This window comes from Dendrobates tinctorius, unplaced genomic scaffold (assembly GCF_039654945.1).
Source record: "Dendrobates tinctorius isolate UK_male_01 unplaced genomic scaffold, ASM3965494v1 ptg000128l, whole genome shotgun sequence".
Classification (NCBI taxonomy): domain Eukaryota; kingdom Metazoa; phylum Chordata; class Amphibia; order Anura; family Dendrobatidae; genus Dendrobates; species Dendrobates tinctorius.
In genome coordinates, this window is record NW_027361796.1 from 1350236 (window position 1) to 1367456 (window position 17221).

Sequence of the window (17221 nt, forward strand, 5' to 3'; positions counted from 1 at the left end):
CCCGTTCCGGGGGGTGACCCTACAAAAAAAGGTGAGCCTGGCCGCCGGGGGGGCTCTCTTGGGGTGCTCTCAACCCCATCCCTGGGCGGGGAGGGGGAGGCTACTGGGGGTGGATGCTTCGATCCCCTGGCTCACCTGCGCCTCCAACTGCACCCCTGGTGTCACTACCTAGGGGTGGAAGGGGCCAACCTGAAATCCCGCGTTGCAGGAGAGGAACAAAACGTGGAGTCCGTTGGGGATCGCCCATCGCTCACACGTGCTCGCCCGTTGTAGTTCATGGGGAAATCGAATCCTCTCATCAGGATGCGTTGCCCCTCTTTACAAAATAAAAAAGAAAAATGGTTGTCTGGGGAAAAGTCCCAGATGTGTCCCTCGGTGCGGGAGAGAAAACACGTGGAGGACTACTCACACGTGGTCGCCCGTTGATGATTTGGGGAGATCGGACCCTCTCTATAGGATCCGTCGCCCCTGTCTTATCTTCAAAGAAAGGAAGAAAAAAAAAAAAAAAAAAACCTAGTCTGGAGCTCCAGACTGCGTGTGCCTCCATCAGACACTAAGCAAAAAACTGAGTTACGCCCGGTCTGGGGGCGAGGGTGTATGCGGCGGAGGAGGAGCTAACTCTTTTTTTGTATACTTAGTGTCAGCCTCCAGACGGCAGAAGCACACACCCACAGTCTCTGTGTCCCCCAATGAGACGAAGGAGAAAAAACAAAACCTGCCGTTGGATGTCTCTCTAATTGTCCTTCTATGGTCACTCTACAGCCAGTCAGAGAAGGCTCATTAAACTTACTGAACTTCCAAACTTAAGTGTATGAATAGCTTCTTTTAGCAGTCCTGAGAGAAATTGCCTTTTGCTTTACTGCAAATCAGAAGATGACTACTAAACCCAAAATGCTTGAAGTGGTCAGAACACAAACATCCTTTATAGAGGACACTAATGTACAGATTTTACACATACACTGAAGCAATGTGGATCATCTATGAAGAATAAGGGTATGTTCACACTGGGAGTTTTATTGCTGTGTTTTTTATGCTAATTTTCAGCTGCTTTTTACAGTACCAGCAAAGCCTGAGTTTACAGAACTCTCATGCACAGACATTGTTTTTTTTTGTCATCAGGATTTTGTGCTTGGCTGATTTTTCTGGACATAGAGCATGTCACTTTCATCGTTTTTGCAGCGTTTTTCACCCATTGGCTTGAATGGGTGTTGAAAAAATGCAGCAAAAACGCAGGTATCGTGATTTGCAGCCTTTTTTTTCTGCAGAAAAGTCATGGGGTCACTCCACTTTTACCATGCACAAAGAGACAAGCTAGCCCAAAAAACGCACCAAAAAACAACGCACTTAAACCTGCGTTTCTGCCGCAGCTTCTTTCCTGCCAAGAAATCAGGTTTTGCTGCGGATAAAAAAAAAACGCAGCAAAAACGCCCAGTGTGAACATACCCTGTGTCGGAATTTGAAGAACTTAAGTCAAAGTTAACAGTAAGGCTGAGTGCACACGTACTTTTTTGCCCTACGGATATTTCCGCACAGAATTGAAGAAATCCGCAGGTCAATTGACCTGCATTTTTCCTGCAAATTTCTTCCATTTTTAATGCGGTTTTCTTGCGGTTTTTCACTGCAGTTTTCCACCTGCGGATTTGGAGACTGGGGAGGTGGAAAACCGCACAAAATGCTGCGGATTTTGTACCGCAGGAAAACCACACGGAAAAAACCGCAGCGTCTGCACAGCTTTTTTTTTTTCATTGATTTACATGCTACTGTAAATCACACTGCGGATCCGCAGCGTTTCTGCGCGGTAAAATCCGCTGCGGATCCGCTGGAAAAATGCATTGTGTGCACACAGCCTAACTTTCCAACTAAGTCACAACTAATTCTGTTACTTTTATTGCTTTTTGTAAAAGTGAAAGTAATGGACCCAACACATCAAAAATTCTCTGGCGCCTACGATGCACTACAGTATGCCCTGATAGTAGGATAAGACATCCCTACAGCCCTGACTCCTCAAAACTATTACGCCAGACTTCTACATACACCACTATGATAAGTCACAAATTTATGTAAAAATTGAGCAATTCTTGGTCAAATGGGCGGAGCTGCGGCATGACGCTACAGCTTGTGTAATTAATGACTGGCTGTGGCATACCTTACATCGGAAATCTTACTCCAGTCCCTAAATATAGTATCATTTTTGGCGAGGTGAACATCACTTTGCAGACGTGCCAGATTCATTAAGAGGCTTGCGCCTCCTAATGAAACAGTAGCGTCTTTCTCCAACACCCCCCGCATCAACACCAGCGTTGTTCACGCCACACTTGATGAAACAGGACCTCCATGTTCCCTCTCCAGTCAGCTACATAATCGAAAATGGGTCTCACTGTTCAATGCATATCAACAGAAATTCTAGTTTGTTTAAAACTTACTGTGGCAATTTTTTCAATAAATGACTTCATAGTTTTTGCAAAAACTTTTCTGTCCTGTAGGAAAAAAAAAAACAGAAAAAAAAGAAACCATGTTATTAATAAGTTGCAACAAATACAGAGTAAGACCTTATTCAGACATGAGTTTGTTACGTATGCGCCTTTTATAGTTAGAACATGTACCCATTATAGTCTATAGAGCTGCTTACACGTTTGTGTCTTTTTTGTGGATCACGTGTTCAGAAACACAAACCCGGACACAGGATAAACTTGCCTATTCTAATCAATGGGCCTGTGAAAAAAATCTACAGTAATGCCATGTTTCATCCTAGTGCTGCCTATTTTTACAGTTTAATGGGTAGGAGAAAATGTAATTTTTTTTTTTTTTGCATGCAAGAAAAAATGGATGACACACTGATAAAAATGGACCCAGACCAGGAGTGGATGGAAACTGAATCCAGCACATTGATGAAAAACCATTTACTTTTTGCTATAGGCAAAAAAAAATAAAATAGAAAAAACATTGGAATGAGGCCTAATCCAGAACACAGCAAAGGTAGCATAATGTGTGTGTAATTATATATACAGTGGGGGAAATAAGGATTTGATCCCTTGCTGATTTTGTAACTTGCCCACTGACAAAGACATGAACAGTCTATAATTTTAAGGGTAGGTTAATGTGAACATTGAGAGATAGAATATCAAAAATAAAATGCAGAAAATCACATAGTATAAGCTTTGCAGCCCATTCCATATTTGTGATTTTATCCCAATACCCGCTCTGCTGCACTCACCGAACACTGGGAGAAGGGGAGTGACCATCTAAAGTTGTGTAGCGAGCTTTTAACCCCTAGGTCGCCCCCTCCCATTTTCCCACCGCCCCTCTGGGTTGGACTGAATTTTCCTCCCTTGATCATAGTGCTGGAGAAGAAAAAAAAAATGTCCTCCTCCAAGATGGCGCCGCCTGCGCAGCTGCAGTTCGGAGATCGCCGATAGCTGCTATTGTGCATGCGGCGCCATCTTGGTGGAGAAATTTTTTTTCCTTCTCCAGCAAGATGGCGCTGCCGGCACAACAGCAGCTACTGGATCTCTATACAAACTGATTGCTGCTACTGCGCAGGCGTGGTGGCCGCCATTTTCAAAATTACTTTTTTTTCCCCCTCGCTCAAGTAAATCTGCAAATGGGATTACGTGCACCAGTAACCATGTGATTATGCTGCAGCGCAGGTGCCATGGCCGGCATCTGCCTGCAGAAGCGTTTTTTTTATTCAGTATGTGATGGTATTTGTTATGCAAACTAGGCGGCCGGTCAGTGGGGGGGGGATCAGTGACCTGTCAGCAGTCTGCACTATGAATACCTAATCAGAGCACCACATACATGATCCCCGCCTTAGTACACGCGCATACCATTAACACAAAACTGAAAATAAAGATTAAGAAACAACCACAAGACAGAGTTCATCAACCAAGGTATCATTGTTATCAGTATAATGGCACCGACCTGACACTGTCTGTAGGTTACTGTGCACAATCCTGCTGACAGGTGCCCTTTAATTACTGAACATTCTGCACAGAAATTTAAGTGTGGGACACATTATTGTACCCAGCTAAAGACCACCAACAGAAAGGTCGTCAAAAGTGGTACAATGGTTCACATTTTAAAGATTGCTTCCCTCATTGAAGTCAATGGCTCTGTTGGGGTCATAAAGTTACATTTTTCGGGGATTCAGATGGTAGCCCCACAAAGTCATTTACTGGCATGATCTGAACCCGGCCCAACACTGACACAAAACTGGGCCGCTTTATAGTAATCCTTTAACGTCTAGCCGTGCTATCAAGCACGTTCCAATCATTTGTAAATGAGCTGAAGTAGGAATAAGGTGCATTTAATACATTAGCACCCCTTTTATAAGCCAGATGCAGCCATTCAGGTGGGGAGGGTCTTACAAAGAATCCTAGCTGGCAATGTTATTTCATGACACTAGGTTTAACAACATGAATCGGTGTATTCACTTCAATCAGAAGACATAACATGTATTGTCAGAGATTTCCTGGAGCAATGGCTGAGGCCGACGTGACCTGGAATGGTGACATGCATCAAACCAAAGGGGAAGAACGGTTACAATCCATCTCCTGCTTGCAAGCCAATCCTCCGGAATAAGATTGGAATAAATCACGTGAATTGCCTTGGGAATCCCAAGGGCACCCTCCCAGCAAACTAACAAGTTAATCACTTGGCTGACTGCGTATTTTATAAAAGACGCTTTTATATAAAGGAAATGTTACCAAAACAAGCAGTAATTCTTAATTCCAGCATTTATCACTGGTCGGGCATTAAAGACAAAACAAAAAAGGCTGAGAAGGTTAAACGTTTGGAACAAATACAAGGCCAGGCAGTGCTCGCCTGGGGATCCCAAGTCTAGCAGCTAGAAATTATGGCAAGCATGTACAGACCAGTCTAGGAAAGCTCCCCTTGACCTGAATAGACATTTATGTGTCATCTGTAATTTCAGAGGGAAAGGTTGCCATTTACAAACCATTTCTACACTTCCTGAGGGACTTCGAGTAGCTAATATTTTATTTTTTGTTATCAATTTTGTCTATCACGGAAAGCTATGAAAACTTATGAAACTTTGTGAAAACATTATCAGATTTGTCTTTATTTCTGTAAGCCATTTCCAAACCCCAGCTTTTCCTCAGTCTGCCTACCTTTAGCTGCACTGATATCAGAACATACTCATTTGGAGTACAGATGATGGTAGTGTCAGCTCAGAACTTGGGTCTTACCTTGGGCCTTATTCAGCTGTCAGGGTTTTTCTTTAACATACTAGAAAACCTGACCGAGTTTCTGTGTTTGGTGAGAGTCATCAGTTTTTTTTCACAGAGGAGGGGAAAAAAGTTTCATTACCTTCTATCAGTCAGTGAAAAACAGACCGCACATGGATGGCATCTGAGTACTGACCGATTTTCTTCAAGGAGCAATAGACTTTCATTGCAGAGTTTGATCTGACACTCAGATCAACAGTGGATAGGTCTATGAGATTTTGCACGGACATCGCAGTCCTCAAACAATCGCGGACAGCCCTATAGACTGTCATAGGTAAGAATACCATCAGTCAAAAAAAAAACAAAAAAGATGGATTTTTGGTTCTTACCGTAAAATCTCTTTCTTGGAGCCTTCATTGGGGGACACAGATTACCATGGGTGTATGCTGCTGCTGCTAGGAGGCTGACACTATGCAAAAAACAAGAAAATTGACTCCTCCCCGGCAGTATACACCCACCGACAGATACCAAGTACCTCAGTTGGTGAGAAAGCAGTAGGAGAAGCCACGGAACTATAAACATATGTACCAACCCAACAAGGGACTCAAGGACCCAACACGTTACAACTTAGACAGGGAGGGTGCTGTGTCCCCCAATGAAGGCTCCAAGAAAGAGATTTTACGGTAAGAACCAAAAATCCATCTTTCTTTATCGCCTTATTGGGGGACACAGATTACCATGGGACGTTCCAAAGCAGTCCCAAGGGCGGGAACAGCAATAAGGAACGAAAGAACAGGAAGGGCTTAGGTCGGCCGATGCACCACCGCCGCCTGCAGGACCTTCCTACCAACGACTGCATCAGACGAAGCCTGGGTATGAACCCTGTAGAACCTCGCAAACGTATGCAAGAACGACCAGGTCGCGGCCCTGCAAATTTGCAGAGCCGAAGCCTGGTGTCGAACGACCCACGAAGCTGCCACCGCCCGGGAGGAGTGAGTTCTCACTCCCGGAGGCGGCCGTTGTTCCTGAAGACGGTATGCTTCCATAATAGTAGAACGAATCCAGCGAGCGATCGTGGATTTGGATGCCGGAAGCCCTTTCCGGTGACCGGAGATGACCAGCAATGAATGGGATTGACGAAGTGAAGCAGTCCTAGCGAGATAAACACGCAAGGCTCTAACAACGTCCAGTTTGTGGAGTGACTTCTCAAGAGGGTGAGAAGGAACAGGACAAAATGATGGAAGAAAGGAAGGAACGGGCCTGAGGACGACTTTATCCTGATGGAGTACCAGCTAAGGAGAACGACATGACAGGGCCGCTAATTCAGAAACTCTTCTGATGGATGTTATGGCAATCAGAAAGGTTACCTTCCATGAAAGAAAAGACAAAGGAATGTCCTGGATGGGCTCAAACGGCGCTTTTTTTTTTTTTTTTTGGAGAGCGCTAGGAACGAGATTGAGATCCCACGGTTCTATCGGTGAATGATGAGGAGGAGCCATATGAGCGACTCCTTGGAGAAATGTCTTAACCTGCGGTAAAGAAGCGAGCTTCATTTGAAAAAGAATAAACAAAGCGGAAACCTGGCCCTTGAGGGTACTGAGAGACAGACTCGAATCTAAGCTAGGCTGGAGAAACCCAGTATGGACGGAATGGAAAAGGACATTGGAAAGGCTCTTATCGTCGCACCAACGGAAAAAGGCCTTCCAATGCCTATGGTATATGTGGGAAGAGGATGGCTTTGACCATCATCTGAAACATCTGGTTGGAAGAAAACCTGATTCTCTTAAGGTTGCGGCCTCAATGGCCATGCCGTTAAATTCAGAAACCGAGAAGTCTCGTGGTAAAGGGGGCCTTGCGAGAGACGATCCGGACGGTCTGGAAGCCTCCAGGGGACGTCCGCGAGCATGTTCACCAGTTCCGCATACCAAGGCCTTCTTGGCCAGTCTGGAGCCACAAGAAACACTGGCACGCCTTCCGATTTTATGTTCTTGACCACTCTTGGGATCAAGGCAAGAGGTAGAAACAGATAAGGGAGTTGGACCTGGGACCACGGAATAACTAGGGCGTCGCAAGGGACGGCTAGAGGGTCCCTGGACCTGGCTACGAAACGCGGAACCTTGTGGTTCATCCGAGATGCCATGCGGTCGACATCCGGATAACCCCAGCGCTGGAATATCTGATCGAAGACTGTGGATTGGAGAGACCATTCGCCTGACGCTAGGCTTTGGCGACTCAAAGTCGGCTGCCCAGTTTTCCACCCCTGGAATTAGAACAGCGGAGATTGCTGGAACGTACTGTTCTGCCCAGCGCAGTATCTTGGCCACTTCTGACATCACTTGGATGCTGCGCGTGCCGCCATGATGGTTTATGTACTCCACAGCCATGGCGTTGTCCGACTGAATGCGGACCGGCTTGCCGACGAGAAGAGGTTGCCAGCGAAGAAGGGCCAGGAAGATTGCTCTGATTTCGAGAAGATTGATAGGGAGCAGAGCTTCCTGTGGAATCCAGCGTCCTTGGGCCGTTCTCTGATGGAAAACCGCTCCCAAACCTAGAAGGCTGGCATCGGTGGTAATGACTTGCCACTGGAGCGGGAGGAAGGACCTCCCCTGGAGAACTGACGTAGGCATTGCCCACCAAGTCAGGGAATGCCTCACTCTGAGAGGGAGGAGAATGGGACGGTCTAAGGACAACGTCGTCTTGTCCCAAGCTGAGAGGAGGGACAGCTGAAGGGGGCGATGATGAAACTGTGCAAAAGGCACTGCCTCCATGGAAGCCACCATCTTCCCGAGAACTTTCATGCAGAGCCGAAGGGGAATGGGCTTCGGCCGTTTGAGAGCTCAAATTTCTTTGGACAGAGATGCAAATTTTTCCCTCGGAAGAAACACCCGGGCCAGATTCGTGTCGAATTCCATGCCTAGGAAGGTCAGACCCTGAGTGGGTCTGAGAATAGACTTTTCTTTGTTGACTAACCATCCGAGACGGCCGAGGGTATCCAGGGTTATGTGAAGACTCAGGAGACAGTCTTGACGGGACGAGCCTTTGAACAAGAGATAGTCCAGATAAGGGATGATGAGAATCCCCCTGGATCGAAGGATGGCCATGACCGTCACCATCACCTTCGTGAAAACACGGGGAGTAGAGGCTAGGCCGAAGGGAAAAGCCGTGAATTGATAGTGATTTTCCTGAATCGCAAACCGAAGATATTTCTGATGTTGCAAACAAACAGGGATGTGAAGATAAGCATCCCGTATGTCCACAGAGCAGAGGAATTCTCCGGGTTCCATTGAGGCTATCACTGATCGAAGAGACTCCATTTTGAAGTGGAGAATCTTCACATGGCGATTGAGCAACTTGAGGTCCAGGATTGGTCGAAGGGTCCCGTCTTTTTTCAGTACTACGAAAAAATTTGAATAGAACCCTGAAAACCGTTCGTCTGAGGGAACGGGGACAATCACTCCGGCGGAAAGAAGGGAGGAGACGGCTTGAAAGAATCCTGGAACGTGGGACCGCTATCTTGGGGGTCGAGACAGGAAAAAACGTCTGTTTGGCTGGAAGCAAATTTGATCTTGTATCCGGATGTGATGATTTCCCTGACCCAAGCATCGTCGACAACAGACAGCCAAGCGTCCGCGAAAAAGGAAAGTCTGCCTCCCACCCTGGAAAAACTTCCAGGTGGGGGAGACCCATCACTTGGAGAACCCTGCTGGGTAGATTTTTCTGTGGACGAGAAGGCAGAAAAGGGCCTAAACGGCCGGAAACCCTTTCTGTTAAAAAAGCGTTTTGGCCGAGACTGAGGGAGAGGAGTGCTCTTACCACCAGTGGCATCCAAAATTATTTGATCTAGCTTGGCTCCAAAAAGCCGAGAACCAAGGAAAGGCAGATTGGTAAGCGACTTTTTGGAGGTGGTACCTGCATTCCATGACTTTAGCCAAAGGACTCGGCGTACGGCTACTATGTTGCCGTTAGCCCTTGCTACGCAACCAGCCGCATCCAAGGAGGCGGCTAAGAGGTATTTACCCGCATGATTAATTTGATCTGCTAGATCTGTCAGCTCGTCCTGGAGAGCTGCCGCTAAGATGCCTCTGCGAAGAGTTTTTGCCCAAGCTAAAATGACTTTTGCCACCCAGGAGGAAGCGAAAATAGGATAGAGAGAGGCGCCGGATGCCTCAAAAATAGACTTAGCCAGAGATTCTATCTGCCTCTTTGTTGGATCCTTAAGCGATGCCCCGTCCGGAAGGGATAGAACCGTCTTAGAGGCTATACGAGAGATGGGAGGATCCACCTCGGGGGCTTTGGTCCATTTTGTGAGCAGATCTACAGCAAAGGGATACAGGACATCTAAGTACCTGCGGCCTGAAAAGCGTTGTTCAGGGTGCTCCCAATGTTTGGTTAGAGTAGTATTGAACTCCTTGTGGTTTGGAAGGGTTCGGGATGGAGGCCTCGCTCGTTTAAATGGAACAGAACATTCCTGAGGAGGAGGTTCGTCCTGCTTAATTTCCAAGGTTTGGAAGAGGGCAGAAAGAAGACTATCGACCATATTCCGCGTTTTAGATATATTATCTGCTTCTGAACTAGATCCCGATTGGGGATCGTCGTCAGACCTAGGGTCGTCCTCTGAAGACGGAGAAGGACACCTGGGAGAAGCCGACGGGCCTAGCGAACTGGAAGACGAGTCAGACAGAACATGCTTCCTAGAAATCCTACTCGGCCTGTTCCTCTGAAGGTCGCGGTCAGGTGCGGATGACTCACCCTGAGAGGCGGTCGGTGCACAGGTGGCTGTAGATAGCTGAGGCTAACGTTCTAGGACCTGGACCAGGGACTGAGAGACTTTAGTCAGATCGGAGACCGACTGGAACATTGCAACAGCCCACTCTGGGAGAGGGGAAGTACCCTCATCCCGGGAGTCGGTGTGCTCCTGAGAGGCCGACATAGCTGAAGGACTGCAGGACAGGCAGAGGGGAGACGACTGACCTGACGCCCACTTCCTTTTACAGCGTGCACAAGCGTAGTGGATAACGGTGGGCTTGAAAGATAGCGCCGCTGAAGGGTTAAACATAGGTATGTTGAGCACTATGGCTGCACTAAATAGAAGGGCTGCAGAGGAGAGACAATTTTTCCATTAAGCGCCGAGCCTACCGAAGTTCTGACGAGCTGGACCCTGACGTGTCCCCCAAGCAGCGCAGGAAGCCAGTGAAATTGCAGGAGGAAGCTGGCTGTGATCTCGGTGGGCGGCACTTGGCGTCGTGACGAGACTAGGCAATGGCAGAGGAGGGGCGCGGTATTGACGCCCTTAAAAAGAAAGTAGTGCTGTGATTGGTGTGAAATGGGCGCGAGAAAAAGCGCGCCCAGAGTGGGAATTCACGACCAGAGAAAAGGGGAGCGCGCTCCGAACAGGGAGGAGGGAGCGCGCTGAAAGCGAAACCATGTCTCCCTCCCCGCCGAGCTCTTATACTGATGCCCGCGGCGCCGATAATAAAAGGTGAGCCTGCGTTGAACCGCTGCTTACAAGGACCCTGTGTCCTAGTAGACCTTGTGTGCCTCTCCCCCTGATCCTAGTATAACCGGAGCGCGGCTGCGATGTGACGCGCGCGGCTGCAGTGGGGGAGTAGAGGCGGGAAATTCAAAGTTTGAAACCACTGCTTGTGAAGACATACGGGGCTAAAGGGATCGTTAGGGTCTTACCTGACGTCCCTGAAGAGGATGACCGCAGGGGCATGCATAGCAGACAGGCCGCTGGGAGAGGTCCTCTTACCCGTGTCACGTAGAAGACGGCGTCCTTTTGTTGGGAGCGTTGGCGACTACCGTCTTCCTCTCAGCCCTGTCCTAGGAAAGGGATGAGGAGTTGTTTTGGCAAGGACCGGCCACCTGTCGTCCGCCCATAGCACCGAATGGTGATATGGAAAAAGTCCTGCCTGCGGTACTGAGAGTTGCGATGTGGGCGACACCACACTGCTCGCTCAGCCGCATGATATGGGAAAGCAGGGTGAACATTTACCCCCTGTTTCCCGATGTAGAATCTGGAAAATAAATGGGAACAGATTAATACACACACACAAAAACCTAAAAGAAAATGGTTAGATGCGGATCTGGGGAGATCCCGGTCCGCCTCCTACAGACACTAAGCACAAACTCAGGTACTTGGTATCTGTCGGTAGGTGTATACTGCCGGGGAGGAGTCAATTTTCTTGTTTTTTGCATAGTGTCAGCCTCCTAGCAGCAGCAGCATACACCCATGGTAATCTGTGTCCCCCAATAAGGCGATAAAGAAAAAACAACTACTATGTGAAAAACTGATGTGTTAATGACCCCTAACTCTGTTAAGTAAACTGCATGAGATTGTTCAGATGATCACATTACACAGAGGAGGAGACAAGTGCTGAACCCTTTCACTGCCATCATCTGTACTCCAAATGAGTAAATTCTGCTAAAGGTAGGCAAATAGACTGGGGTAAAAAGCAGGGGTTTGGTAGCCACTTAAATGTAATTATTTTTTACAGAAATTTTTCCATGCTGGACAAAATTATTTTTAAAAAATAAAAAAGGAAAATGTAGTTACCCTCTAATAATAAAGTAAGATGCAGTAATCCCCTCCTCCAAGTGGTCATTCATTCAGACATTTACTGAAAAAGAAATCCCCATTATTGCAATGCTGCTGGTCCATTGGTCCTCAGCAGTCAGGTGTTGCGATTGGCTACAGCAGTTAAGTAAACTATGTACGTTATGTCATCACTGCAGGACTGGTGGGGTTCATTGGAAATGCAGTGCTCGAATTTGAAAAAAATAAAAAATAAAAAAGTTGAACATTTGACACTGTGCGCCAGAAAAATATGCCAACATGCCGATGCAAATTTATGGCAAGAAGCAAGCCAACTTCTAGGTGATGTAAACTTGCACCAAACACTCTGATGATCCATCATTCAGCATGAACCACCATTATACCACTGGCATATTTTAAGCAGGGCTGTGGAGTCGGAGTCGTGGAGTCGGAGTCGGTGCTCATTTTGGTGGAGTCGGAGTCGGTATAAAATGGACCGACTCCGACTCCTAAAATATATAATAAATTGGGTACAGTAATTCAATGCAGGATGTGCTGAATATTTTTTCATAGGAGTTTGGGAAAGTTATGAAATGTCCTATAAATGGCTGTTATATTCCTGATCTAAGGCTACATTCACACACAACGTTTTTCCTGTGTTTTTTGAGGATACGTTTTTCAGCTGCAAAAGCTGATCATCTTTTTAAAAAACAGCATCACCTGAAAGGTTTTTGAGCTCATAGATAATGTTTTCAATAGCAAAAGCAGATTAGAAATCTGCTCTATCTATATATCCATTTATCCATATCTGTCTATCCATATCGTATCTGTACCAAAAAGAATGAAAACCGGGTAGTACACCAATATATATTCTGTTCTATCTAAATATCTTGATTATTGGATCATAAAAATGATTAAATGTCTGAGGTTCACATTGTACTACAATAAATTTTTCACTTAAATATAAGCAATATGTGTGGGAGTCGGAGTCGTGGAGTCGGAGTTGGAGTCGGTGTAAGGGAAATTGAGGAGTCGGAGTCGCAGGTTTGGCTTACCGACTCCACAGCCCTGATTTTAAGGATGCCTATCAATTAGACAGTAATCAAAAATATGCCTCATTATGCCAAAAAAAGGTGTGAAATATATGCAGTTAGTTTCATAATTTAGTAGAAGCCTAACAATGCTTTTAGGTTTCGGGTAAAAAAAGAAAAGCCGACTGCTAAAATTGGGGCTTGTGTCAGGCAACATAACAGCAGCTGCTCAATGCGGTGTCCTTTCACCATACTGTAGCTAAAATAGTGCAGATTACACTTCTAGGACAAGGAGAGAAGAGGGCAATTATGGTGCAGTTACCCGTTCTCTACTTCTCAGGAAAGTTGGGGAAATGCGCGTCGCGTCTGATTAATAGGAAAACTGTTTTGCCATTTTCTGCTGTGTGAACCTAGAGTGCGTCTTGGGGTATGTTCACACGTTGAGTTTTTGTGGCCTTTTTTTTGCAAATTTTAAGCTGCGTTTTACAGTCCCCAGCAAAAGCAATGAGAGTTCAGAAATCTCATGTACACATAATTGTTTTTTTGCCTGACTGAATTGGAAAACTGCTACGTTTTTGCAAACTGGAGCATGTCACTTCTTTCAGCGATTTTTCACCCATAAAAAGCACAAAGTGCAAAAACACCAGTAAAAAAAAAAAAAACAACGCAGGTATCAGGTTCTGCTGCTTTTTTGGGGGGTACTAAAACTTTATCAACATGCACAAGACAATAGAAAGGTAGCACAGCCGGCTTTTTGTAAGCAGCTCCTTTCCTGCCAAGAGAGCAGGTTTTGCCTGCAGAAAAAAATGCAGCAATAATGCAATGTGTGAACATAGCCATATATCAAAGCATAGAAACATTTTTTGAAAACAGTGTGATGACATGTAATAAAATGCACGTGTTTTAAATCTAAATTAATTTGTAGGACAGTGCTTTCAAACAAAGGGCACCTTCAATTGCCCATTTTCTGCTCCCATTAGTGGAGTTGGCACAAAAATTGCCTGATAGAAGCAGCTTCATTTTAGGAAACAGTGGGCGTTCTCGCCCCTTTGATACATCTATCAGATGTTTTCTAAAGGGGGTTTTACACATAGCGATATCGTTAGCAATATCGCTAAGACGTCACTGATTTTGTGACGCAGCAGCGATATTGCTAGCGATATCGCTATGTGTGATACTTACCTCCGACCGGCTCCCCCGCTGTCCATCGCTGATCGCGCGAGATCGGGCGGCTCCATTTCTCGTCGTCTGCTTCCTGCTGGGCTTCCTGCTGTGTGAGACGAGCGATGCTGGAGGCGGGCGGGAGGACGTCAGGATCGCTGTGTGTGAAAGGTGAGTATCGTGCGCTGCGTCGCTGCTGCATCGCTGTGAGATCTGCCTGTGTGGCAGCTCACTAGCGATCATTTAGCGATGCACCAGCGATCCTGACCGGGTCGTATCGCTGGTGCATCACTAAATGTAAAAGCGCCTTAAGACTAGTAGTAGTTTACAATAAAAATGTATACCTTCATATAGATATTTTGTAAAATTATCTTGATACATAAGATTTTCATTAGAAAAGGGATTACTAACAAACCTTAGGAGTACCATGCCATAAGCTGTGCATTCCCACACGAGCGCCATCATGCGTATGGATCATATATATAACAGCTTCTCTGATTGCCTCTATCATTTCCTGAAGGAAAAAGAAGAACGAAGTGTAAATGGGAAACCAAAAATACAAATGGCTTTTACACTGCTGTGATAATCAACTTTGAATCCTGATGCAAGCATGGCTGCAAGTTCACCGATATTAGGAGGATTCTCGGCAAGTGCATCGATCCTCTAGGCTATTACCCGCCGAGCACACTGATGTCTGTTCATCACCCCTGTGTTAGGGCTATCAGTAGCCATAAATAAAAGTCACTCAAGCCCATCGAAGTGGCGTCTGAAGAGGAGTGATGCATTAGACTGGTGCACTAGGTTGGAATGGGCCCACTCAGCCTCATTTACATAAAAATTTAAAGTGGATTTTCTCAGAGACAGAAAATCCATTTGTGCCCATGAAGTTATATTTGATCTGGTCTTTCACTACCCTACTCAGCAATTCAATTAACTTGGGCACTCGTAACTTTTTTTTTTAACCCCTTAGTTACCACCAATACACCTTTTTAATGACCTATGATATAAGAGACTAGCATCCCCGGATGGGTGACAATTCAGCAGCTATCGGCCGTACACCTTGCTGCATCAAACACGATCAGTGTTGGTACTGACTATAGTCGTTGAACCAGTTAAATGCAGCTGTCAATGACTACAGCATCTAGATGGTTAACAGAGTGCGGAGGCGCCCTCCTTAACCCCATCGTCACCCTGAGATCTTGAACGTGTGGTCCTGATATTTGCGATGGCAGCTCACAGCCACATAATGGGCTTAGAGTCTGCCGGCTCTAGCGGCCTGTTCAGAAGTTATCAGCATTTAGATGGCGAACACATTTCTTCATTCCTATTATGTCACTTTGCATTAATTCCTGAAAAGCACCTGAAGGGTTAATAAACTACCTGAAAGCAATTTTGAATACGTTGAGGGGGCGCTTTTTATTTTTTTTTTTTAATAGCATCACTTTTGGGGGTTTCCAATATATAGGACCCCCAAAGTCACTTCCAAACCTTTTAGGTCCCTAAAAAAATAAGATTTGTAAATTTCCTTGAAAAAATGAAAAATTCCTGCTACATTTTTAAACCTCCTAAATTGCTAATAAAATAAAACAACATTTTACAAATGGTGCTGATGTAAAGGAGACATGATGGAAATGTTATTTATTAATGTTTTTGTGCGGCATGACTATCTGGATTAAAGGGCTAATCATTCGAAGTTTAAAAATTGCACATTTTATAAAATTTCCGATTTTTCTTTTTTTATATATAAATGCGGAAAATAGCTATGTAAATTTACCACCATAATGTACAATATGTTCCGAAAAAGCTCTCTCAAAATCAATGGGACATGTTGAAGCGACTGACCAGTGTCCATAAACGGACACTGGTCAGATTTCATAAATTTTGCCACTAAGGGGTTAAAGATCCTCATTAAAGGGAACCTAACGTGTCCAAAAATGTTAGTTACCTGCAGATGTAATCTACAGGTAGATAGAGCAAAATTCTGCTTGGTTGCCTTACTGGAGCAGCGGCTCGCTGTTAGTCAGAGGTGTGCAGGGACTACTATTCTATACGGCGAGTGCGGCTGCAAACATTCACAAGGACAATGAAAGACAGCCTGCTCTGCGTGCGCACACGGCAAACCATCAGTCAAGGTTCAGGGGGGAGTGACCAAGGGGCCGCTCACAGTATCGCGAGAAGTGACTAACCACGCCTACACGTGAGTGGCTACAGGGAGGGTCTAAGTTCATTTTCTTCCTCTAGCTGCTGCTCCGGTAAGGCAGAATTTTAACTGGAGATAATATCTGCAGTTGAAAAGCGATTTTGGACATGTCAGGTTCCTTTTAACAGTCTATTAAAAAAAAAAACCACAATCACAATATAGTGACTTGACAGCTTATAAATGTAGTATACGTACCGATCTAACTTTAGAACTTGCATGGGTAAAGAAGTCCAGAAAAACTTTATGCACCAATGAATGCTTGATTACAGCTTCCCTGGGGATACACAAAAAGATGGGATTAGGCACCATTTTCCTATTCAAACAGAGATTCCACTGTCACTACTTACTGCAGTGACACATTGTAATTAAGTAATAAATAGACCACACCGCGCAGCATGGCTACTGTGCATGGCGATCCATGCTCCAGCAATACAATCCAACAAGTGCCTCTCAACAACCCCTTCTGGAATATTATATACACGGGTTATTAAAACAATGTCTCATGAAAAGTGACCTCAGGGCAGATCTGTGCCACAAGTTCAGCGACAACCTCTTAAACGAACAAGCAATAAACTCAAAATTATTATTGAGGGAAAATAAAGGACATGGAAGTAATTAAAAGAGTTGACCCACATGCGTCAGCAAGTAACAAGGTTTACAAATTATCCATGCTAACGTGCACAGCCAAAGCCCACAACCCAACTATGTACAGTTGTGGCCAAAAGTATTGACACCCCTGCAATTCTGTCAGATAATACTCAGTTTCTTCCTGAAAATGATTGCAAACACAAATTCTTTGGTATTATTATCTTCATTTAATTTGTCTTAAATGAAAAAACACAAAAGAGAATGGGGCAAAAAGCAAAACATTGATCATTTCACACAAAACTCCAAAAATGGGCCAGACAAAAGTATTGGCACCCTCACCCTTATACTTGGTTGCACAACCTTTAGCCAAAATAACTGCGACCAACAACTTCCGGTAACCATCAATGAGTTTCTTACAATGCTCTGCTGGAATTTTAGACCATTCTTCTTTGGCAAACTGCTCCAGGTCCCTGATATTTGAAGGGTGTCTTCTCCAAACTGCCATTTTTAGATCTCTCCA

The 17221-nt window shown here is 45.3% G+C and overlaps 1 protein-coding gene across 3 annotated transcripts in view; it reads right to left on the reverse strand.

The window, feature by feature from the left end:
• PUM3 (pumilio RNA binding family member 3) overlaps nt 1–17221 on the reverse strand; it is a 151888-nt gene that overhangs the window by 71095 nt on the left and 63572 nt on the right. For all 3 annotated transcript variants that reach the window (XM_073542610.1, XM_073542609.1, XM_073542611.1), the window contains exons 10-12: nt 16309–16387; nt 14329–14427; nt 2424–2477 (exon numbers count right to left, since the gene is read on the reverse strand). In XM_073542610.1, the coding sequence (XP_073398711.1) occupies nt 2424–2477; nt 14329–14427; nt 16309–16387 (232 nt within the window). The remainder of the gene's footprint in view (nt 1–2423; nt 2478–14328; nt 14428–16308; nt 16388–17221) is intronic.